Source organism: Elephantulus edwardii, unplaced genomic scaffold (assembly GCF_000299155.1).
Source record: "Elephantulus edwardii isolate Elephantulus edwardi_28Jun2011 unplaced genomic scaffold, EleEdw1.0 scaffold00371, whole genome shotgun sequence".
NCBI lineage: Eukaryota > Metazoa > Chordata > Mammalia > Macroscelidea > Macroscelididae > Elephantulus > Elephantulus edwardii.
The window spans coordinates 857,681-882,768 of NW_006400121.1; the positions used below are offsets into that span (position 1 = coordinate 857,681).

The 25,088-nt window shown below is 35.0% G+C and overlaps 1 protein-coding gene across 3 annotated transcripts in view; it reads left to right on the top strand.

The window, feature by feature from the left end:
- CLCN3 (chloride channel, voltage-sensitive 3) overlaps positions 1-25,088 on the top strand; it is a 141,094-nt gene that overhangs the window by 96,289 nt on the left and 19,717 nt on the right. For all 3 annotated transcript variants that reach the window (XM_006902129.1, XM_006902130.1, XM_006902131.1), the window contains 7 exons: positions 5,588-5,745; positions 7,565-7,664; positions 9,993-10,180; positions 11,269-11,391; positions 13,267-13,473; positions 17,049-17,129; positions 18,472-19,017. In XM_006902129.1, coding sequence (XP_006902191.1) covers positions 5,588-5,745; positions 7,565-7,664; positions 9,993-10,180; positions 11,269-11,391; positions 13,267-13,473; positions 17,049-17,129; positions 18,472-19,017 — 1,403 coding nt within the window. The remainder of the gene's footprint in view (positions 1-5,587; positions 5,746-7,564; positions 7,665-9,992; positions 10,181-11,268; positions 11,392-13,266; positions 13,474-17,048; positions 17,130-18,471; positions 19,018-25,088) is intronic.

A 25,088-nucleotide genomic window follows, 5' to 3' on the forward strand; every position in this document is an offset into this window, starting at 1 on the left:
GCCCCCCCCCCCAGTTCAATTTACACTTTGAAAGAAAGAGTCTTTCATTGTTATACAGTCTCCCCTCCTGTCCACTTTACTATGCAGCTCTTATTCTGGACTTAGTTATGCCAATAATAAAAATGACAATAGCCTTTAATTGTGTCTGCTCTTAAAATAATAAAAGCTAAAACATTATTCAAAATTTTACATTGTTGTTGATTGCTGTCAAGCACAACTCATAGGGACCCTATGAACAAAAGGCCTGAAGCCTTTCTAGAAATATTGTCATTTATCAAAGTTCATAGAGTTTCCAGAGGCATGTTGTTTGGGAAGTAGATGCCACTTTACATACATATAGTAAATTTTTAAATGTATATATATAGTAGTACTGAAGAGCAATGGTGTAACTTTGGAGACTGAAGTACACCTGATACAGGCTATGGTCTTTGTAGTCACTTGCTTTACATCAAAGAGATGGACAGTGACTAAGGATGACACAAGGACAATTGATACCTTTGAGTTGTGGTGCTGGAGGAGAGTATTGAATATACCATGGACAGATTCATCCTGGAGAGGGTTAAACAAGGCTGTTCTTGGAGGCAAAGATACTGAAACTTCATCCGACATACTTTGAACATGTTGCAAGGAGGGACCAGTCCTTGGAGAAGGACATTATGCTTGGGAGGGTGGAGGGACAACCCTGGAGAGGAAAACCTTCTATGAGGTAGATTGTTTCAGTGACTGGGATGTTCATGTTAGGTGTGTCAGAGACAATGAGATTGGCACAGGATAGAGCAGCATTTAGGGCTGTTATCTAAAGGATCACTATGAGTCTCAGGCAACTTGATGGCACATAACAACAACAAAAATATCATATTTATTATACCACATTAAGTAAATTATCTCTGACTAATTCTTTGGATCTCATATCTCTAGGTATTCCCCCCCCCCATATTTAAGCATATGTATGTTTATATATGTGAATGTATCTTTCTCCCTTGTACAGATATGTTGCCATCAAGTTCATTCTGATTTATAACAGTCCTATAGGACAGAATACAACTGCCCCATCTATAATCTATGTACAAATAGACTGCTACATCTTACTCTCACAAAACAGATGGATTTAACCACTGTGTCAACAGAGATCCTTTTCACACAGATAACTACCTATATTGCATCTTGACGTACTCTTTTTTTCATTTGTTAATTTATCTTGAAGATACATTTTATAGCAATGTCTTTAAATCGGTCTCATTTTTCTAGGTCATTGCATAGCATTGCATTGTTTGGATGTATGCTAATTTGTGTTGAACGGTTTCTTGAGATACACCTATATCTGCTGTTTGTCTACTGCAAATAAGACTGAGTTAATGTCCTTGTATACCAATTGTTAGAGATTTGTTGCAAGTATAACTGCTGTTGTTGGTTACTGTAGAGTCGGAACTGACCCATAGCTGACCCACAAGTTTTCAGAGGCAGTTAATTGCAAGAGAGAGATATTGATTGCCCATGCTTCTCCCACGGAGCAGCTTGTGGCCTCAAACCATGTGCCATCGGGATTGCAGTGCAGCTTCTTGCCTCTAGGCCACTAGAGTATAGCTGATGGGAAAAAAAAAATCTACAAGTGAGCTTGATGGGTTGGAGTGTCGGGGTTTATTTTACATTTTGGTGACTCTTGTCAAATTGTTCACTGAGAGTGGAGAGCTGGCTGCCTAGTGGCAAGTAACTGCCACTAATCCACCAGCTGCTCCATGAGAGGATGGGCAATCTCTCTCGTGTGATTAACTGACTCTGAAAACCGCAGGAGGGTCAATTCTGACTGGACGGTACACAACAACAGTACTAAAATACCTTTTAAAAGTATTTTTCATTAATTTTCCTACAATAATTAGTTTACGTTGAGTTTCATTCATATACATTGTGCTTTATACAATCTTTCATTTACATTGTTTCATACAACCATTCATATATATTATTTTTATATAATTAAATACCGTTGATCTGTGCCTGTTATTACTCTGTCTTTTCAAGTCCCCATTGAATCTTTGCTATTATTCTTTCTCTGCTCCCTCCCATTCCACCTACTAAACTCTGCTATCCTAGTGATTTCCACTCTTCCCCCTTTTCTGTCCTCTCTCTCTTCTTCTCTTCCTCTTTTGAACATTTTTACACATCCTTCTGTTTCTACAATAATGGTCGTATGCAGTATTTGTCCTTATGAAACTGAATTAATTCACTTATCATAATGGTTTCTCGACTCTCTCATGCTATATAATATTTTACAAAAATATTATTCCTTAGTGGTACATAAGGGAGCTCTGGTGGTTGAGTGGCAAGAAGCTGCGCTGAAGTCCCGAAGATGCACTGGTTCAAGTCCACCAGATGCTCTTCTGGAGAAGGAAGGGCAATCTCCTCCTATGCCAGTTGGATCTGATTTGACACTACACACACAAAAAATAAGAATAAAAAAAAATTAAAACCCTTAGTGCCGCATAGTACTCTGTTGAGTGAATGTACCACAATTTGTCAATCCATTTGTTTGTTGATCGGGCATTTGAGTTGTTTCCATATTCTTGCTTTTGTTAATGATGCTGCTGAAAACATTAGTGTACACATTTCTGTTTCAGTTCTAATTTCTTGGTGTATATTCTTAGCAGTGCAATAGCTGGGCCATATGGGATTTCTTTGTTGCACTTTTTGGTGAAACACCAAATTGCTTTCCAGAATGGTTGTACCATGTTAATCCCACCAGTAGTTCGAATATTTCCACAAGAAATTCCAGTCTCCTGCATCCTCTCCAAAATTTTTTGCTTGCTGTGCTGTGCTGTTAAGCTTTGCTACTGTTACTGGGGTGAGATGCTATCTCATTTTTGTTTTGATTTGCATCTTTCAGATTGCCACTGTATCTGCTGACCATATTAATATCTTCCTTTATGAAAAGTCTTTGCATGTCTTTTGTCGTTTTGTTATTGGATTGTCACTCTCTTACTTGTGGAGGCCTGTAGCGTTCTGTAAACTTTTATTGTGAGACCTTTGTCGGAAATATCATTGCCAAATGTTTTTTCCTAATATGTAGTTTTTTTGTTTATGCTATTGGAAAAAGTTTTTGATGCACATAGGGACTTCATTTTTAAAGGCCCCATTCATCAATTTTGTCCTCTCCTGGTAGTGCATTTCTGGCTATATTTGCAAGCCTATTTTTGTGATAGGCCAAAGTTTTAGAGTTTGGTCTCGTTTTGTCTTTTATTATTCTTGGTTTGAGGCTTTACCCTTAGATCCACCCTGAATTGATTTTATGTATGGTATGAGATGTGGATCTTGTTTCAGTACTTAAAGAATTTTTTGACAGTCACTTTCCTGTAACTGTCAGCTCTGCATTAGCAAACATTTTTTCAATCTGATATTGTAAGGTCTGATTTTGAGAAGGATATTTTATGTTTGATTCACATTTTTCTTTACATATTAACTCGAACTTTTTTTATGTTTATAAGCATTTTGTCAAAAATTCTTTATTTTAGTATTTATCTTAAGACTTTTCTTTAAGCTTATTTGAATACAGAATTGAACCTGGTAGCTATCAGACTCGTAACTTAAGACTAATAAAATAATTCAATTCATTTTAAAAATATAAACAATATTTTATAGCGATAATTATGTGTTAGCACTTTAGAACCACTGACTAGTTTAATTAGGGCCTTCATTTGTCCTCTCATTGAAATTGTTTGTATTCATCTCATATTAATTATCTTTCTGATTACTAGTGTTTACTACAAAACTGTACTTAAGAGACAGTTTCCATCTTTGCACTGACAACACCTCATGCACATACTTATTAAGAAATATTTGATGAATAGATAAATGGGCGATGAATGAATTAGTATATAAATTGTTTTTAGAAAGGAAATGAAACCGGGACAGTTAAGTAATACTAATTGCCGTCAAGTTCATTCTGATTCATAACAGTTCTCAATCTGGTTTCTGGTGCTGTAAATATTTACAGGAATAGATTACCCATCTCATTCTTCCATGGAAAGTGGATTCAAATTGCTGACCTTTCTTAGCAGCACAACACATATCATATACTATGTTACCAGAACTCCTTAGTTAAATCATCAACCCAACAAACTCTACTCAGAGCTGCAAATTCATCTGACCCTTAAATTTTCAGTGATGATAAATGACACTGGAGGAAATGGCTCGTTTTCTCCTGCAGAGCCACTAGTATATTTGAACCTCTAGAGAGGGACCACCTTTTTTTTTTTTTTAAATATAGTAGTGCAATACTGGTGGCCTGTGTCACAATAACTCCTTACTAACAAGTAATTCTGTTGTGTACCGTGGAGTTGGAATCAACCCATGGCTGACCTTCCAAATGGGTTTTCAGAGACAGTAAATTTCAGGGGAGGAGATTGCCCATCTTTCTCCTGTGGAGCAGCTGGTGGATTCAAATCCCATTCTTTTGGGTTGGCAGTCTAGCTCCTTACTGTTAAGGCACCGTAGCTCCCCAGTAAGTGAGGACAGGCAGAAATAAATGGAAAACCACAAATATAGAGCCACGCAGACTTGATAGCCACGTGGCCCCAGTTATTAATTGAATGACACTTGGATCTTAATTTCATTTTAACTCAGTCTTCTGTGAAATAGAAGAAAGAGTATCTATTCTAAGGGTTATTATGAAAATGTAATTTTTAAAAGAATGTAGATTGTACAGATTGTACATTAGTCACCAAAGAATATGTCCAAAATGAGTTTCTTAATAGCAAAGTGTAGCTTTTAAATTGAAGAGATGCAATACTCAAACACTACTTATGGAATGAATATATGCCAGAGGCTTTGTATTTTATTCTAATAAGAGAATCAGCAGGATGACAAAAATAATTACAAAGAATATGAAAAGCTAAAACGAATCTTATCTCTCTTTGCCTGCCTGCCCGTGTCTAATACATACAGAGGGAGGTAAAGAAAGACTAAGTACAGAATAGGTTAATGATTTGTAGGGCAAAACAAATAACCATAAACAACAACAATAAAACTCCAAACAAGCCTTAAAGGTTTTAGAGGTTATTTTTTATGTTGAACAGAATTTATTTGCATATTTATTCGATGAAAATATTTTAAAATTTTTTAATAATCTAAAAGTTATCTTACTTTACAAAGTCTATGCTCTAATAGATAAGAAGGCAATGTTCTTTTTTGTGGGAGCAGCATATAGCCCTTAGTAAGGCTTGCTGTTGATTTCTTAGTATGAATTTAAAAGGAAATGCTATAACCATTTTGCCTTATTTCCAAATTGTTGATAATTTAAAAAATATAATCTTCTATATATTTGAAGCATGAGATGGCATCCACTTCCTGAACAACATGCTTATGGAAACTCTATGAACTTTGATAAATGTCGCTAGTTATAGAAAGTCTTCAGGCCATTTGTTCGTAGGGTTGCTATGAGTCGTGCTTGACTTGAAGGCAGTCAGCAACAACATACATTGAAAGTATTTCAAGCGGCACTTACTTCTATGCCTTACCAATAAACTTTCAAGAAGGTTACTTAGATAACCTGTTGCTTTCGTAAAACATATTAATCTTTCCTTTTCTCTGTTTGTAGGAACTCATTATACAATGACGAATGGAGGCAGCATTAACAGTTCTACACACTTATTGGATCTCTTAGATGAACCAATTCCAGGTGTAGGTACATATGATGATTTCCATACTATTGATTGGGTACGAGAGAAATGTAAAGACAGAGAAAGGCACAGACGGGTAAGTGTGTTGTTAATTTTTTTAAAAAAGCATTTTTTATAATTTGACTATTTAATAACATATTTTTGCCACTAATCTTAGTTTTCCAGAATATGTTATTCATTTAAAAAACTTAAGTACTTTTTTTATTTTTCACATGTAAATTATGTGTTAATATTTGTACCTTTTAAAAAGAAAAGGGTTACACAGTACAGCATTTTCTTACATGCTATGTTTTTTTAAATGAGGATAGAGTTTATTATGTAGATGTACTAGAATTTACTCAGTACTGTCATAATTTCCAGATTTTATTGGGAATACAAATATGGCGATCATTCTTGAACATATGTACATTTGTGCATGTGGCATATGGTAAATTTCAAGCATTTGAAATCAAGTGTTTGTGATGTATCTATATCCCATAGATTGCCAAAAGAACAAATAGATGTATCTTGAAGAAGATGCAGCCAGAATACTCCTTGAAGGCAAAGATGATAAAGGTTCATCTCACATATGTTGGGCATGTTGCTAGGAGAGGTTATTCCTTAGAAAGGGACATCATGCTTGGAAAGGTGGAGGGACAGTGAAGGAGAGGGAGACCCTCAACTTGGATTGACAGAGTGACTGTAGCAGGGGGCTCAAGTGTGTCAGAGGTGATGAGGATTGCACAAGATAGGACAGGGTTCATCAAATCTGTTGTTCATAGAGTCACTATGAGTTGAACCTGACTTGATGGCACCTGAAATCAACAGTGCTTTGCAAACACTGATATAAAGAGAACTTCACAGACTCAAATTGAAGGTGACTTATCCATTAGGACTGTAATTATTGAGAAAAACTACATAGATTTATTGATTATTTTTGAGATAAATATTTTCATTCTTAATAATGCGTTTGCTAGCAGTATCATTCCACATAGAATTTTCTGAGTCTTTTTAATGGAACTTTGTGCTTAAAATAGACTAGATGCTTGAAATAGACCAGGTCATTAAATTTCAGCTGTAGAGTCCTGTGGGACTGACAGTTGAACACTGAAGTTCTAGCTGAGAAAATGTACCTCTTTAATTAAAGCAGCAGTTGTAATGGAACAACAAAGGTTTGGGCTGGTTAGGTACAGGTTTAGAAGTGTGATCTTATGGAGGGAAGTGAGGTTTGCCCTCTTGTATATTTGTGAGTGAAATTTGGAAATCAAGATCAAAACTTCTTGTTAATCTCCTTGGCTCCTTCACTCTATTCTGTAGAAGTTATTGTCTTCTATCTTACGCAGTGATGTAAGAGAGTTTCTGAATCCTTCCAGTAGAATTGGAAACTCTCTATACCTGTACATTTACAGGTATGTAACTTAGAAGTTCCTTTATTCACATGGCTGTCTAATACTGTATTTATTAACATCATGTCTTCAGATCTTTCTGTTACTGTTCTTACTCTTTAAGGATCTTATAATCCAGTAAATTTCTAGCGCAAAGATATGACAAACATTTCAGGTTGGAATATCTGATTTTATTAATACTAGAAATATTTCAGTATATTAGCTAGAGTTAATTGAATTTAACTCATTGAAAAATAGTCTAGATGAGACTTCTTATTGTATGTGGATCCCTAACACTCAAATCCTAGACAATTTCTTGTCAAAAATAGAGATCTCTGGGTAAACACTATAGTTGGATTACAGGTTTAGCAGCTAACTATTGTAGTGATTCTACCCCAAAACTCACCTTCCTCATTATTTAGTTCAGAAAGTACTCTGCTCTGTGGTATTTGGGGGAGAAATTGCTAGATTCTGGAATTGCGACTTCTGTTCATAGTCTGAAAAATGAAGTATTAACATTTCTAATTTCAGATCAACAGCAAAAAGAAAGAATCAGCATGGGAAATGACAAAAAGTTTATATGATGCGTGGTCAGGATGGCTAGTAGTAACATTAACAGGATTGGCTTCAGGTAAAGAATACTTTATAGCAAAATATTTTTAACAGAACAGAACTATTCAGTATAGTTCCCTATAGTATTCAGTACACCTCTCACCACATTTAATTTTTTTTTTAAGGTAGTGTTGGATTTTTAAATTTTATTTTAATATTTCATTATGTCTTAGGTAAAAGTTTACTGATTTCTATACATACTAGATTTTTAATTTTTTTAATATATTTTAATATTATTATTAATGATTTTAATGAAAATTTACAGAGATTTTGGATTTCCATTCACTCATTGTTGCACTTTTATCCCTGCCCACCCTAGTTTGTTCTTCTCTTTGAAAAGTAAAAGTTCTTTCATTGTTATATAATCCTTCCCCCCAAGACCACTCCACTATGTGTTGGATTCTTAAAAACATCTATTTTTTTAAAAAAATATCCTTAAGGGAAAGAACTAGGGTGCAGTAGGTTTCACAATCTAGTAACTTAAAGAATTTCTGAAACTACAGTGATCTTTCTGAGTTTGATTTTTGTGTCTGTAAAATTGTTTGAACCTAATTTAAGAAGTGATTAAGAAAATATTTTTAGTTTTACTATCATGATACCCAAAACCAAATCCAAATGTGTTGAGTGCTTACTGAGTGTCATGCATTGTTCTGAAACCTTTAACTGTTTGCAATTGAGGGAACTGAAACACAGACCTTAAGTAAATTGTTTAAGGTCATATAGAGTAAATGGGCAAGTCGTGATTTGAATTCACGTCATCTAACTCAAGAGCCTGCAGGCTTAACGACTATGATATTCAGAGTGGCCACAAAGTTCCTGTGTGTGATATTTCATGAAAAAGCTGTTGAAGATCTAAAAACCAATAGTAAGGACTGCTTGTGGTGTAGTCTATGGGGAGTTATGCAGCTAACTCAAAGGTAGTGAGTTCAAATCCACCAGTGGCTCTGTGGACAGTATCTTTTTGTGTGGTTTATATTGTTTTGCAGGCTGGTGAGTTGAAACTGATTCATAATTGATTCTCCAGTAGATTTTCAGAGTCATGAAATCACACAGAAGGAGATTGCCCATTTTTATTTTACAGAGCAGTGAGTGAATTCAAACCATGTGCTTCTCAGTTGGCAAGACAGCTCCTTACCATTGGCGTTGTTGATTGCCTTTGAGTTGAGCATGACTCACAGCGACCCTATGAACAAAAGGCCTGAAAGCCCCTTACCATTAGGCCTCTCAAAAACCCACTAGAAAGTTAGCTATGATTTATACCTGACTTGATGACAGTAAGTTGAATTGAGTTTTAATTACTTGCAGATTTTACCATGGAACTTTAAAAATGTGCCTGGAGAATGGAGGAAGTATTGATATCTCTAATTGACATGCATGAGAATTTTGTGGTCACTGCATTACATGATTAATTGATCTTTTTAAAGTGATGAATAAGTATGGACTATGAATTTGTGGTTTTTATAGTCAGAGAAACCAGAATATACTTGTTTTTTTTTTTTTAAATACTTGTGTGCCATCAAATGAGATGGATTTGAACCAGGCACCTTCAGGATTGAGCAGCTTCTTCTTGCCACTAGGCAACCAGAGCTCCCTAAGAGTATAATTGTTGTTGTAGAATCTGACCCAACTCATAGCTCACCCTGCAGTTTTCAGAGGCACAGGAGATTGCCCATCCTCCTGTGGAGCAACTGGTGGCCTCAAATCCAATGCTTTGGGATTTCAGTACAGGTTCTTGCCACTAAGCAACCAGAATTTAAGGAATTTTAGTAGAATTGATATACTTTGTGAATCTGTTGATGAAGTTTTGGACTGAAGTTTCAGTATTAAGTTTAATACTAAATACTTTGGTAACTAGAACTAGCTGTCCAGTAGCTGCCTTTTGAAGAATGTTTTAAGTAATTAAGTAATTTAATTAATGCTTTTGTTGCATTAAAATTAATTTGATTAGTATAACAGACTTCTAATTTCAAACCAAGAATACAGATTTTATTTTAAAGGAAAGCTGTTTATAGTTTTTAAATGTAATATATTTTGTTTCTAACTAAAATTTTGAAATGCAATTAATATAAACTATATTATGCTCTAGTGTCCTAGTGGTAAAGAAATTTGTTGTCAAACCAAAGATACGCGGTTTTAAACCCCTTGCTCCGTAGGAGAATGATGGGCAGTATCCTCTGGAGCACATATTGCTTCTGAAAACTTGTGTCAACTATGAATAGGCTCTGACTTGAAAGCACATATCACAACAACACTTTTGTTCTAGGGAGTCTACTTACTTTTTATGATAATTCTCAGTAGTCCCTCAATCAATGGATACGTTATTTCACTATCTAACATCTTTTTACAGGAGCATTGGCTGGATTAATAGACATTGCTGCTGATTGGATGACTGACCTAAAAGAGGGTATTTGCCTCAGTGCGTTGTGGTACAACCATGAACAGTGTTGTTGGGGATCTAATGAAACAACATTTGAAGAGAGAGATAAATGTCCACAGTGGAAAACATGGGCAGAACTAATCATAGGTCAAGCAGAGGTAAATCTTACTTAGTTTTAGGATAAAATAATAGCTGATATTATAGGATTAACCACATATTATGCTATAGTAAATTTTTCTCAAAATGCGACCTGTTAAGGAATCATGAACTCAAGTTAGAAGGTTATAACCCACCGTAAGGAACAAAAGAAAATTATTGAGATAGCATAAATGAAAATATGAGACTATATTGTAAAAATAGAGGTATATATTATTTTAAGAAGACTGTATTAAGGAACTATGTAAGAATTATGATGCAAAATATATTTTTATAGTAAATTGTGATAAAGAATGGACGCAATTGCAATATCTTTAGAAACAAACAAGTTAATATGAATCTTTAGAAACAAAAAAGTTAGTATGAAGTCAAATTATTGAGATTTTTAAAATATTACACTAAGATTGCTCAGAGAAATCATATTTTTGTTAAAAGTACTTTTTTAAGAAAAAATTATTTATAAACAATTTTGTAAATCACTCAGTAAGTGACGCTTTCTTGATGTTTTGTTTAATTTTTATTTGTGGCATTAGAGCTTTTGAGTGATTGCTTTACTATTCCTGATGTTCCTTAAGTAAGAACATTCTGGAATTTAGGATGAATAAAATCAATGACTGACAAACGTAGATAGATGTCTTCTTAAAGTTTACTTTAGCTGAGTTTAAAACAACATGGAATGTATTTCCTTTTAAGCTGAAAAGAATGATGTTTCTTGCCTGACATATAATTAAATTGCATTTGATTTACTTTTCAGGAGAGTTGCCGCAGAGTAAATCTTGAGTACTTTTTCAATGCAATTATGTGCCCATCAACTGTTTCTAAGTAGCAGTTTGTGGGTAGTTAGAGTTTGGAATACAGTTAAGATGCCCTGGTAACAAGGCTTTAGGGATCAGCTAGGAGAAACAAGTGGGCTTGATAGGATATGTTTTTGATATGTGTAGGCATATATTTTGGCACTGTTATTAAACATTTTGCTTTTATTATTGTGGAATTAAGTTGGTTAAGATTTTGAAGAAAGTTTCTTATGTGACAAAAGCTTTAGAGATGCACTATAAGTTGAATTTATCCCATTGAATTATTTCCTTTTTAGGGTCCTGGTTCTTACATCATGAATTATATAATGTACATTTTCTGGGCCTTGAGTTTTGCCTTTCTTGCAGTTTCCCTAGTAAAGATATTTGCTCCATATGCCTGTGGCTCTGGAATTCCAGAGGTGAGCCATAAATACTTTGGTATAATTAAATATTTAGTAATTGTTATGATGCTTGTTTTTTTGTCATTAACAGAGGAGAAAGTTGTTTTTCTGGAAAATTTTTTTTATATGAAAAGAATTATTAATTTAGAAATAAAAATTTACTGTCAGTCAATTATAGACAATCTTTGAAAAAAATTCTTCCCAGTAATCTTTTTGTGCATAAATACATTTTTCCCCCAAATAAATAAATTTTTTAAAAGAAACACATTTTAAAGGTTCATTTTTCTTTCATTCTTTTATTTGCCCCCATCAGTAATATAGGTTGCTAGATAAATTATTAGAAAATTTGAATAAGCACCAAATTCCCAGAAATATATCTTGTGATCTAAAGTTCCTTGATTGATTAATTGGTATTGTACTATAATAAAGTTACCTGATTTTAGGACACTTTTCTTTCTTCATAAAATTTTTATTAGATAATAATTCTTTAACTTGTCAAGTAATATCAATGACCATTTTCAATTTTAAAATAAAATAAATTTCAAAAGTAAAAAAAATTTATTGTAGTGAGTGAATAGTATAAAACTTCTCAGCCATAATTTGGAGGTGAATATGCCTACAATTGACTTGATATAAACTCGTTTATTTTCTTTCCTCGTTATATTTTATTGTACTTAAGCGATTACCAATTTTTCTAAGACATTTAAAAAAAACAAACAAATGACATTAAAGCTATATTAAAAAATATAAAGTAGTAATTTTATAGTATTTGACAGTTTTCATTCCATAGTTACTATACTTTGAGAAAGTGAATTTTTCTTCTTTCTAAACTTTCTATTGCTGTTTGAATGAAAGCTTCTAGAACAAATTGATATTCAAATCGTCAGCTGTTTATACACTTTTTATGACATTAATTAGAATCCCCACATTATAAGGTGTATCAGAGTTTAAATCCCTTAGGATTTTTAGTGCTTTATTTACTGGTGGACTAGTCACAGGAGAAGGGGGAGAGAGAGAGAGAGAGACAGAAAGACAGACAGACATGTGGAACATAATCTTCCTTCTGTTTCCCTGTGATTCTCATTTCTGTTCATCATTTTTTATTCCTTCCTGTCTCCTTTTGTGTGTGTGTATATAAATATTTATTTTGGAATACTTTTAGACAAGCATAAAAACTGCTAAGAAACAGCAAGTTTCTGCATAGGCCCCACCCCCACCCCCTTCGTTTCCTGTTAATTTCTTTCTGCCTTCTGAGCTTTATCCTCTGGCAAATGTTCTTTTGATCTTGCATGAGTGCTTGCTTTAAGGAATAGATATTTCCCTAGTGCTGTTGTTCACTTTATTGGCTTGTCTACTGTTTGGCTCAAAGTTGAGTCATAGGAATAGGTTCATTCAAGGTTTGAAAGGTCCACCTTTTGAAAAGTTCCACCTTTCAAAAATTCTTCTGATCTATCAGACCAGTAAGTCTGAACATTTCTATAATTTGGAGTTTGATTCACATTATGAAAATAAATTATTTGTATAGCTGACCCAGTATGCTTGTAATAGATTTACAGATTGTTTATTTTTTGTGACAGAAATAATAAAATTTGCTTTTTAATGGTTAGCTAATTATAATTTTTATAATTTGGGTCTCTGGTCACTTTAACAGACTGATACATAAATTTTATTTGTCAGATAGGGCTTGCTTTTTGTCTTTGGTTAGATAATAAAAAACTTTGCAGTTTAATTACAAGTAGCATAGTAATTAAAACTTTAAAGTGTGAATTATTCTCGAATAAGCTTAACATTTCAAGTAATTCTGTGATTAAAGCATGGTAATAACTTGATATATTACAAGAAAATCATGTGCTTCTTAAAGAAAATTAAGAGGACTTAATCTTTCCTCCATAGATTAAAACTATTTTGAGTGGATTCATCATCCGAGGTTACTTGGGAAAATGGACTTTAATGATTAAAACCATCACTTTAGTACTTGCCGTGGCATCAGGTTTGAGTTTAGGAAAAGAAGGTCCCCTGGTGCATGTTGCCTGTTGCTGTGGAAATATATTTTCCTACCTCTTTCCAAAGTACAGCACAAATGAAGCTAAAAAAAGGGAGGTAAGTGTATTTTATAGCTTATTTGACAGAAAAGACTTGGTTACAGATTTATATCAGTGAAGGATTTCATCGTAGATCAAGTTTACTGTTTACCTTTTAAGGATAAATTCTGTATTGAGAATAAATATTTCATTTGGAATTAGTTTCTGCCTCTTTTTTCTGTTTGGAATAAATCTGTAATGTCTTTCTAGAGCCCATCTCCAGTACTAAAAGTTTGCTCCTATATTTTAGAGAAGCTTGAGCCAAACTTCAGTTTAATTTCATTGAATTATTCCTGTTCACTGAAGTCTTACTGTTTGCTTTCATTTTGCCTTAAATTCTTGTTCTATTTGGAAAAAAACTGTTTTCTAATGGAATTTAGTTTATTGTTACTTATCATAATACTTAGTATTTTTAGGGTTGAGAAATCCTAATGGTGATGAATGCCAGTGGTTGCCTTTACGTGGTCTATAGAGAGCTCTCTATCCCATGGAGAAGTTCAGAGAACTTTAGGACCCTTGATATTTATATCAGCGATTCTCATTATAGTGCACTTGGGAAATCTTGTTCATTTTGATTGGTGGTAAAGAACAAGTCTCTTTTCCTTTTTCCCCCCCAGTGCAGCCTAAGACTTTTCATACATAATATAGCTCTTCACATGGTTTTTAGATTGCTCCAGATGTTTTATAGAAGGAAAATCAGGCTCCTCAATCCTACTGTGTTAAGAACTCAAAGCCTACCCCTTCCTATTTTTTTGATGTAAGTGTTTACTGATAGGTACTATAAGGATCTATGAATTTTTCCATATTAATTTTAACATTACATTTAATATTGAGAAGTCAGGGGCTAAAGGTCTCTGGTTCTAGAGCCGGAACCTTTACATTATATGCCTCATTGGAAAAAGTATATGATTTAAAAAGTATTAATTCTGCATTTGAATAATTTTAGTTTTAGCATTGAAATATTGACCTTCTGTTCTCTGTATTATTCTAAAATAGCATGGTAGCCTAATAATTTTGATCTCACTGGGACTGTGAATCAAAAAATTAGTGGAGAAAGATGGACAGTCTTTTGTTTGTAAATTCTCCAAAAGATTTACAGCCTCAGAAATCTGATGGAGCATTACCATGAATTAGAATTGACTCTGTGGCTGTGGATTATGTTCATAATAAAAATAATGAGCATTATTTCTTTTTTGTCCCCTCTTTTCATGTTATTTATTAGTATGAAAAACATGAACTAATAATAGTTACACATTGAAAACTTTTCCGACAAATTCTCTACATAATAGAGAATTTAAAGATAATGTGAGCATGTCATTGAGAGTCTGTGTATAGATAGTACCTTGATTAGATAATAAGTGAATGAATCATACAATATTCACTAGCAGGGAATGTATTGGGCCTTAGGGCAGTAATTCAGCAATAGCTGATCCCAACAGTACTTCAGTAAAGACCCAATTACTTTTCTCTTTTGTTCCTGGGTCTCATTTTTATCCTTAGCATATGTTCAGAACTGTTCCTGCTAATTATGGCTTCCATGATAAAAACAAAAAGGTACTATTCACTGAAAAGGGACCAACATTTCCTGTTGTAAAGTTCACAACAGTGACTTTCTTTTTTTTAAATTTTTCTATTTAGATTTTAATGAAAGTTTATAAAAAACTTGGATTTCCAATGTTCATTGTTGCACATTTTCCTCCCTGCCCCTCTGCCCCCTCCCACCCCTGCATTATTTCTTAGTTATGGTATATTTAGCACTGTGCCAGGTACTTTATTTTAAATTTTAATTTCACAGTGTTCCTACTAACAACAACAACAACAACAACAACATTTTCATTTAAAGACTAGGAAACTAAGACTTTCAAGAGAGTTAATGAAGCTTCCTAGGTTCACATAGCTAGTAAGAGGCAGAACTAATATTAGAATTCATTTGTTTTCTGACTGTAGGCTACAATGTGAGCTACTTCACTACTGTTGTTATTACTGAAATTGCTGTTGCTAGTACTACTCCTTCTACTCCTCTGTGGATATTTGTTAACATAAAAAGACTGTAGCATAGTAAGTTAGTGACTAATCAAAAAATCTAGCATTTGCTTCCCAAATAATTTTTCTATAATTTTATGGTAAGTTTATAATTTTTTTTTATCTTAAAATGTTAGGTTAATTTATAAGAGCTGCTCTGGGCAGTTATAATAATAATAATTATAAATAATTATAATAATATAAATATGATAATTATAATTTTTTTAGAGAGTTAAAAGCATTAAAATATATGTATGAGTTTTATCTGTTTATTGTGGTTGTATTGCTGTGGAATTAAGAATTTTGTTAAACAAATAGGTTCTGTTAGTAGAAGAAAAACAAAATAAAAAGTTACATATGTTCTGTTCTTAACCAGAAAAGCAAACTTCATTTTAAAGTCAGGTACAATTTATTGGAGACAAATCCTTATTTATTTCAAATTTAGCAAACTTTTATTAAGTGCTTGTTGGATGCCAAGTACTCTTCTGTGCACTTTATACATATGCACACAATTAATGCTTATGAGCTACGTAGTATTATCACATTCTGAGTTTGGAGAAAAGGAAACTGAGAAGTTAAATTACTTGCCAGAGTTACACAGCTGCTAAGTGGTAAAGCTAGGATTTCAACCAGGCTATCCTGTCGAGTCTGTTCCTTTTTAACCATGTACAATTTACTTGGATTAATTTTTCTTTCAGAAGTAGAAATACTGAACATTTGAGAAATGCTTTGAGTAGCCTCAAATATAATTTGTCGTTGTTATGTGCTCTTGAGTCGCTTGTGACTCATAGTGACCCTATGTACAAGATCCTTAAAGCCTGCTTTATCCTGTGCCAAACTCATTGTCTCTGACGCACCCACTCCCATTGCCCCATCACCGAACTGGTCCATCGCACTGAGGGTCTTCCTCTCCTACACTGTCCCTCTACTTTCCCAAACATGATGTCCACTCCAGGCACTGGTCCCTCTTTGCAACATACCCAAAGTATGTCAGATGGAACTTCCATATCCTTGCCTCCAAGGAGCAGTCTGCTTTCACCCTGTCTAGGACAAGCCTGTTTGTTCTCCTAGCAGTCCAATTCAATTCTCTTCTCCAGGACCTCAGCTTAAAGGCATCAGTTATCTTTCTATCATCTCTGGTCACTGTCCAGCTCTCCAATGCATATCATGCAATTGCAAAGACTCTGGTCCAGATTAGGCACACCATAGTCTCCAGAGGAAAGTAGTGAAAAGTACCAACATCTTCAGAACAATAATTGCAAATAAATGACTTTCCTATAAAATTCTTTGTGTTCATAGCTTCACACTGGTAGGAAATAGATCATAATCAAGCGACAAAATAGAGAGTTGTAAAATACTTTTAGAAAATTGTGGGTTTTACTCTGATTGTTAAAGTTCTGATTCTGATTGACAAGATGTAACTTGAAGTTAGCTATTATTTGGGCTTTCAGAATGAGACTCATTTTATTTGTAGTAGCACTATATTGAGAGGACTTGTTGGTTGAAGCAGCTTTATTTGGTTTGTTTGCGTGTCTGAAATTTAAATTCCGTTAGCTGTAATCCTCTTTCTAGGTGCTATCCGCTGCCTCTGCTGCGGGTGTTTCTGTAGCTTTTGGTGCGCCAATTGGAGGAGTTCTTTTTAGCCTGGAAGAGGTAGGTTATAAAAATTAAAGCAATTAAAATCCTATAGAATTTCCATTCCAAAATTTTTCCATTTTTTTGTACTGCTTATAGTAGATAAAGATTTTGCTTTTAAATGTCAAGATTTATTTTAACAAAATTGTTCATATTCTCTTTAATTTTATGTTTTGAGTTGGTCACAATGGCATAGTTTTACTCTCATCTTTGTGCCTCTTTTTTTCTTCCTTGCCGAATCACTTTTATTAATTCCTTATGAATTATGTTTTCTAGGCAAATAAGCCTTTATATTACTTTTCACTCTTTCTAAAATGAAACATGCTGTACTATGTATGTTACATACCATGAGAGAATTTTTCACAGATTATTCATGTATAAACATTAGTGATTATTTAGAATTTAACTTGACTTTAGTGATTTATTTAAAAATCAGCAGTAGGAATTTGAACTTACAGAAGATGGTTAAAGCTTGTAGGAGAAGGATAGACAGTTTCCTCCTGTGCAGTTTACTGCATCTGAAAACCTGCTGCAAAGTCAGCTATGGGTTAGTTCTGACTTAATGGTAAACAACAACAAAAATCCTATATTATAGCTTATTTTTATTTAAAAACATCAGGCAATTGAAAAATGATCTTTCAAACTTTTTTGTTTGTGATCATTTCTGATACATAGCTGGTGCTTGTTGTTTTTGCTGTGTACTGTCAAGTTGGAACCAACTCATAGCTGACTCTTCAGTGGGCCTTCAGAGGCAGTAGAACGCATGAGAAGAGATTGCCCTTCCTTCTTTTGCCAAACAGGTGGTTGGGTTCAGACCACCTGCTTTTGGGTTGGTAGCACAACTCTTTTCCCCTGAGCCCCTATAGCAGTCGCTGCTATTTAAGAAAATTATTTGAGTTACTTACGTGGAATATTTCATTTTTATTTTCTCTTACATACTTAAGACCATTTTCTTTTCTGATCTGTGAACACGTTTTGTTTACATTTGCTTTTTTCTCTTGTTCTATTTTTCTTTTCCTCTTTTCCATATAAAGGAGGAGACAAATGAAATAGAAATTAAATTCTTATAAACAAGATTTGGTGATTATATTCTAAACTACCATGATTGCATGATAAAGCTAATTTTGAATATAAAATGTTAAGTATTTTTAATAAGTAGATATCTATATTGATATTCTACGTTTAGGATAATGTGATAATCAAAGATAGTAAGTCATCATTATTTATGCTACTGTAATAAAACTGATTATATGTGAATTCTAGTTGCAGAAAAATTTAAAACTATTTACTTTTCAAAATTATATAAGGAACCGCTTATAAATTTGAAGTATTAATTTGCCTTTCCCTCTTCTTTTTTTAGGTTAGCTATTATTTTCCTCTCAAAACTTTATGGAGATCATTTTTTGCTGCTTTAGTGGCAGCCTTTGTTTTGAGATCCATCAATCCATTTGGTAATAGCCGCCTCGTCCTTTTTTATGTGGAGTATCATACACCATGGTACCTTTTTGAACTGTTTCCTTTTATTCTCCTAGGGGTATTTGGAGGGCTGTGGGGAGCCTTTTTCATTAGGGCAAATATTGCCTGGTGTCGTCGACGAAAATCCACTAAATTTGGAAAGTATCCTGTTCTTGAAGTCATTATTGTTGCAGCTATTACTGCTGTGATAGCCTTTCCCAACCCATACACTAGGCTCAACACCAGTGAGCTGATAAAGGAGCTTTTTACAGACTGTGGCCCCCTGGAATCCTCCTCTCTTTGTGACTACAGAAATGACATGAATGCCAGTAAAATTGTCGATGATATTCCTGATCGTCCAGCAGGCCTTGGAGTTTATTCAGCTATATGGCAGTTGTGCTTAGCACTCATATTTAAAATCATAATGACAGTGTTCACTTTTGGTATCAAGGTAAGTGCTAATATGAAGTGATATTTAAGTAGACTTAGAATGTTCAAATATTACTGATGGAATAAGGAAATGACATTTTCATTTAAAGGTGATTGTTTCATGGATGTAAGCTAAAAACATTATCTTTGTGTTTAATTTTAAGTAATGAAGAAATATGAGGTGGATTGATTCAGTGACTGGGGTAATTGGGATGGGAGTGTCGGAGACAGTGCGATTGGCACAGGACAGGACGGAGTTTAGGGCTGTTGTACATAGGGTCACTATGAGTCGCAGGCAACTCGAGGGCACATAACAACAACAACAACAATGAAGAAATATGGTATTGGCACATTTCTATTAGTTGCTGTGTAGGAAAAATGACCCTAAAGCTTCATAGCTTAGGAAAGCTTCTCCCTACCCCCTCCATCCTTTTTTCCCTTTTATATTGCTTCAGCAGTTTCAGAAGAGCTGGGCTGCGCTGCTTTTGCTTGGGGTGTCTTGTATATTTACCATCAGAGCTGGCTGGGTTTGATCATCTCAAAACCTTAATTATATGTCTTCATGATATGTCTAAAACCTGAGCAGAGAAGACTCACACAAATGAAATATAAACCTCTGTGTGTGTGTGTGTGTGTGTGTCTATGTGTGTCTGTCTCTGTGGTTTTTCTAGCATGGTGCCTTGAAAAACCCAAATAACAATGAAAAAAACCTGTTGCCATTGAGTCACATCTGTTTTCTAGTGACACTTTCTACTTCAGAATAGAGCCACAGTCCCTCTGTCTTATTTTGACTAATCTTATGAAAGCAGATGGCCGGGTATTTCTTCTGTGGTACCACTGGATGGGTTCAAACCATCAGTCTTTTTGGTTAATGGTCAGGAGAAAACTAATTGTGCCATTAGGTACTTACAGTGACCTCAAAGTCTTGAGTTTCTTACATGGTCCTGCAAGGCTCTCCAAAACACTTTTATAACTTGCTGACGGAGTCACATAGCATAACTATGACTGCCCCTCCTTCGTCCCCCAAGTAAAACAGTTGCAAAGACCGTTATTCAGAGGAAGAGACTTAATCCCTGACTGTTAATAGGGATGTATGCCAGAGAATGTGTGATTGTGTTTTAATACTACTTTGTTTTTTCTTGCAACAAATTTAGTAGCTTAAAGCTATACAGATCTGCTAAAATCAAGATGTTGACACAACTATGTTTCCTTCTGGAACTTTCACAGGGAATAAGCTTCTGTACCTTTTATCTGTTTTATTAACTATGCAAAGCCATTTGACTGTGTGGATTATAGCAAACCATAGTTAACATTGAGAAGAATAGGTATCCCATAACATTTAGTAATCCTTCTACAAAAGCTGTACCTAGACCAAGAAACTGTTGTCTGAACAGGGTAAGGGACCGCTGTATGGTTTAAAATCAAAAAAGGCATGTTTCAGGGATGTATCGTTTTCCCCTATCTATTCACTCTGTATGCTGAGCAAATGATTCAAGAAACTGGTCTCTGAAGAAGAATGTGGTACTGAGTTGGAGGAAGAGTCATCAGTGTATTATTCAGATTTTACAGCCTTGCTTGCTGAAAGTGGGGAGGACTTGAAATGTTTGCTGTAGAAGATCAAAGACTATAGTCTTCAATATTGTTTACATCTCAACATTAAAAAGTTAAAAATCTTTTCCACCAGGCTGATAAGCAGTATATTGCTAGATGGTGTCCTTGGCCCCAGCAGTTAAGAAATCCAAAGATGTGTTGCAGTGGGAAAGTCTGCTGTCAGAGACCTCTCAAAAGAAGAACAGTGATGTCAGTGTAAAGACTAAGATGTGTCTGATTCAGGTCATCGTCTTTTCAGTCACTTGTACAACTCAGAGTTGGACAGTGAGTAAGGATGATAGAAGAATCCATGCCTTTTGAGTTGTGATGTTGGAGAAGAGTACTGAATAACTCATGGACTGCCAAAAGAGCAAAAATAAGTCTTAGAGAAAGTGCAGCCCCATGGAGGCAAGGATGGCAAAGTTTTGTGTCACATACATAGGGCATCTTGTTAGGAGGGAGTATTCTTCGGAGAAGGACATTGTGCTTGGGAAGGTGAGGGTCAGTGAAGGAGAGGAAGACCTCAGTGTGCAATGTCTCAACTGTGCCAGGGATGATAAGGATGGTGCAAAATAGGACAGGTTTTGGTCTGTTGTTCATAGAGTTGCTATGAGTCATACTTGATTTAATGACAAAAACAAAACAAAGACTACTCACATTCCTTGCCTTTTGTGCCTCTTCTCTATCTTCCAGGCTCACAGTAGTTTTCATACCAACTCTAACTCTCTTGTCTTCCAGAGAACTTGTAAACATATTGAGCCCACCTAGACAATACAGGATAATCTCCCTATATTAAAATGAGTTAATTGGAAACTTTATCTGCAACCTTAAATTCCCTTGGTCATATAACCTAACATATTAATAGGTCACTAGGATTAGACCATAGACCTTTTTTTTTAAAAGTCATATGGCCTACCATAGAGGTTTTAAAAATTCACCTTTGGACCATGGATTTTTGCATCCATTTTCAAAACCTGTAACTATTATCTCAACTGACAAATTCATATAATTTTACTGATAAGGATCTATATCAGAGAATGTAAAATTTTCAGACTGCCTTGAAAATATCTTTGAAGTTTTAGCCTTAGGCACCGTGACCATAACCTGGTAGATTCCAACAGAGAAACCAAGGATAGACATTGAGTGGTTGTGCTTATAAGCCTTTCCTTTCTACCAGTAATTCCACTTTGTTAGGAGTGGGAAATTGTGTGATAACATTTTTAGATTGACAAAAAAGTCAGGCATAGTACTAGGAACCATTTTTAATATGTGAGTGGACAACAAATGTTAAATTGTTTATTCAATTACGTATTCCTGGTTGCAGTGGTTAAGTGCTGGGCTGGTAACAAAAGGGCTGGCATTTTGAACTCTCCAGCTGTCCATGGAATAAAGTCGGCTTCTGTAAGAAGATAGCCTTGGAATCCCTATGGGGCAGTTCTGCTGTTTGTTATACTAGTCATTATGAGTAAGAACCTACTTGACAGCAACTGGTTTGGCATGGATATAAAGAATATTTGGAGACAGAGAAAATAAATTATATGAATAATGTCAGAATCTTCTACTTTAAACCAGTTTAGATTTTACCGCCTTGTTATTTGAGCTGAAACAGTAATAACAGAACCTCTCATACCAATAATCAAATTACCTTGTCTTGCACAAACCAACCTACCAGCCAACTGTCCAGTTAATTCCTTAAGCGTTCAAAGAAAGAGGTAAAAAAAAAAAAGAAGAAATACAAAGGTGATTAACCTTGTAGTGGTTCCTCTTAGGTCTGTGATAATTCGTTGACTAAGCCTGCTGGTACCCTGGCACATTCAAACAGAAAAAGAAGTTACCAGTGAATGGTTGTGTAAGCTTTTTCTTTCTGCCAAAATTCTAACCAGTCTAACAGTGGGTAACTTTATTCTGTTTATCAAAAGACTTCATACCAATTCATAATGATTGCATAATTGTCATAAAGTACACACACACACACACACACACACACACACACACAACTGTCTAATGAGCCAGAAACAGGACATGGGGACACAGGGCTGTTAAGTGTCTCTCTGAAAAGGCCAGAGAGTAAAAATAGCACAACCTCTCAACCCTCCACCCTCAAAGCAGAAAGCAGACGTTGTAATTCACCCCATGGTGCCTCTCTAGCCAAGCCAGTAGCAAGAGTTAGATGGTAATTGTTGACTCAGAGTTACGAGACCAAGAATGGAGGTTTTTTTGGAAGTAAGTAGGAGGTTAGGGGAAGCAAAGAATATCCACAATGTGTGTCAAGGTTTAGTAGATGTCCCGATTCTGCTTAGCAGCACATATTCAAGAAGCCTCTGGTTCTTCAATCATCCAGCAAGGTTTGCCGCTGAACAAGTCACCTTCTCCTTCAAGCATCTGGCGAGAACAGCACAACCTTTGACTATGGCCAGCACGAACACAGGAAGCCAGCCGCAGGTCACACCTTGCCACAGTTTTTTTCACAGCAGTGTCACAGTCTCTCTGCCACCATCACCAGACTCTTGCTCCAGTCCCCTTCAAGTCTTGTTGTCATGTGGTACACACTCTTTCTTCTAGCCAAACAGCTGTTGATAATTTGGAAGACCATGTGTCTGCTGGAGACCAAAGGGGAAAAAGATAATGACTTAAAAAAGGGCCAACTTTACGCTGACACTGCAATTACACGATAACCAAATCTTTGTGGTATTTTGATCTGAGCATCAAAAAAACAGTTATGCTCCATTTAATGATAATGGCTGGCTGTAATGCTATGAATAGATGTTGCTCTCTAGAGGCTCATCAATAATTTTGTTTTCGTAAAGTCCTGTTATATCTCTTCCTCATGAAAATTTTAGGGTCCTGATGTGAGAAATTGGATTATTGGCAAGACTCTGTAGAGTAATATTAATTCATAACTACCATTGTCCTCTGATCAGCCCACAACCTATGAGCAGGACAAAGCTCTTTCCTATTTGTATCAAATTCTATAAGCAATACATCTGATTGTGGAACTATTTTGAACCAGTTTGAAGCTCTGGTTTTCATCATATTGATTGTTGGTCCCTTTGTGAGGATTTTAATTTTGTTAAAGTGTAACCTGTACTGAAGTCATAATGTTTTATTTCTGTCAGTAAGGACTTCACCTTCAACAGACAAGATTGTATCACTAACTTATCACAGGTTGTTAGTGAATCTTGACATTGTGCACTTTTTTTTTTTTTTTTAAATTTTTTATTTTTGTGTGAGTGTACCGTCAAATCAGATCTGACTGGTACAGGAGGAGATTGTCCCTCCTTTTCCCGGCAGAGCATCTGGTGGATTCGAACCTTGTGCCTCTGGGATTGTAGTTGCAGCTCCTTGCCACTAGGCCACCAGAGCTCCCCGACATTGTGCACTCTATAGTGCACCTTTTTTAACTGTTTTCTCATCAGACTGAACAAGTATGGTGAATGCATACAACTCTGATAGACGCTTTTCCTCACTCTAAGCCACACAGTTTTAGCCCTTGTTCTGTTTGAAGAACTGCTTCTTGCTCTATGTAAAAGTTCTACAATGAGCAGTTCAGTAATTCCCATTCTTCACAGTGTTATTTATAATTTGTTACAGCCCACACAATCCAAAACTTTTGCATAGTTAGTAATTTGCAGTATTTTCTACTTTTAGCTGAGCCCTAACTAATGACAGCAGTGTTAACCTTCATTCCATGTCCTCTTCTGAATCCAGCATAAATTTCTGGCAGTTTCATGTGAAACTGTTCAATTGTAGTTGAATTATTTTCAGCAACTGTGATTGAGTTATCTTAAGAAAGACTTGACTTTTATGTGATATAAATAATACTGTTCTATCCTTAATTCTTTTGGATCGCTTTACTTTGGAATGGGCACAAATACAGATCTCTTCTGTGGTTAACTGGGCCTTCTCAATTCTTGGCATAGATGAGGCAGTGCGTCAGCATTGCATACATTTGTCGAAACATGTAAATTGCTATTTTTCCAATTCCTGGAGCCTTGTTTTACCATTGCCTTCACTTCTGCTTAGACCTCTTCCTTCAGTATTTTCTATTCTTGATTGTATGTAACCTCCTCAAATAGTTCAGTGGTGACCAGTCCTTTTTGCTGTAGTCACTATATTTCTTCCTTGCCCTGTTGATGCATCTTGCACTGCTCAGTGTTTTGCTCATAGAATTCTTCCCTATTACAATTTAGAGTTTGAATTATTTTTCAGTTCTTTCAGCTTGTAACATGCTATGAATGTTTTTTCCTTTTGGTTTTTTAATTCCAAGTCTTTGCACGTTTCATTATAATACCTTGTATTATTGAGCTACTCTTGGAAATATTTTGTGAAGCCATTTTACTTCATCATTTCTTAAATTTGCTTTAGCTATTCTACATTCGATTGATCTTCAACTGTAAAAGTTGGTAAAAGTCTTCTATTTCCTCTGTGCCTCTGGTTGTTGGTGCATATATCTGAATGATAGTTGTATTCACTGGCCTTCCATGTATGAGTATGGATATTATC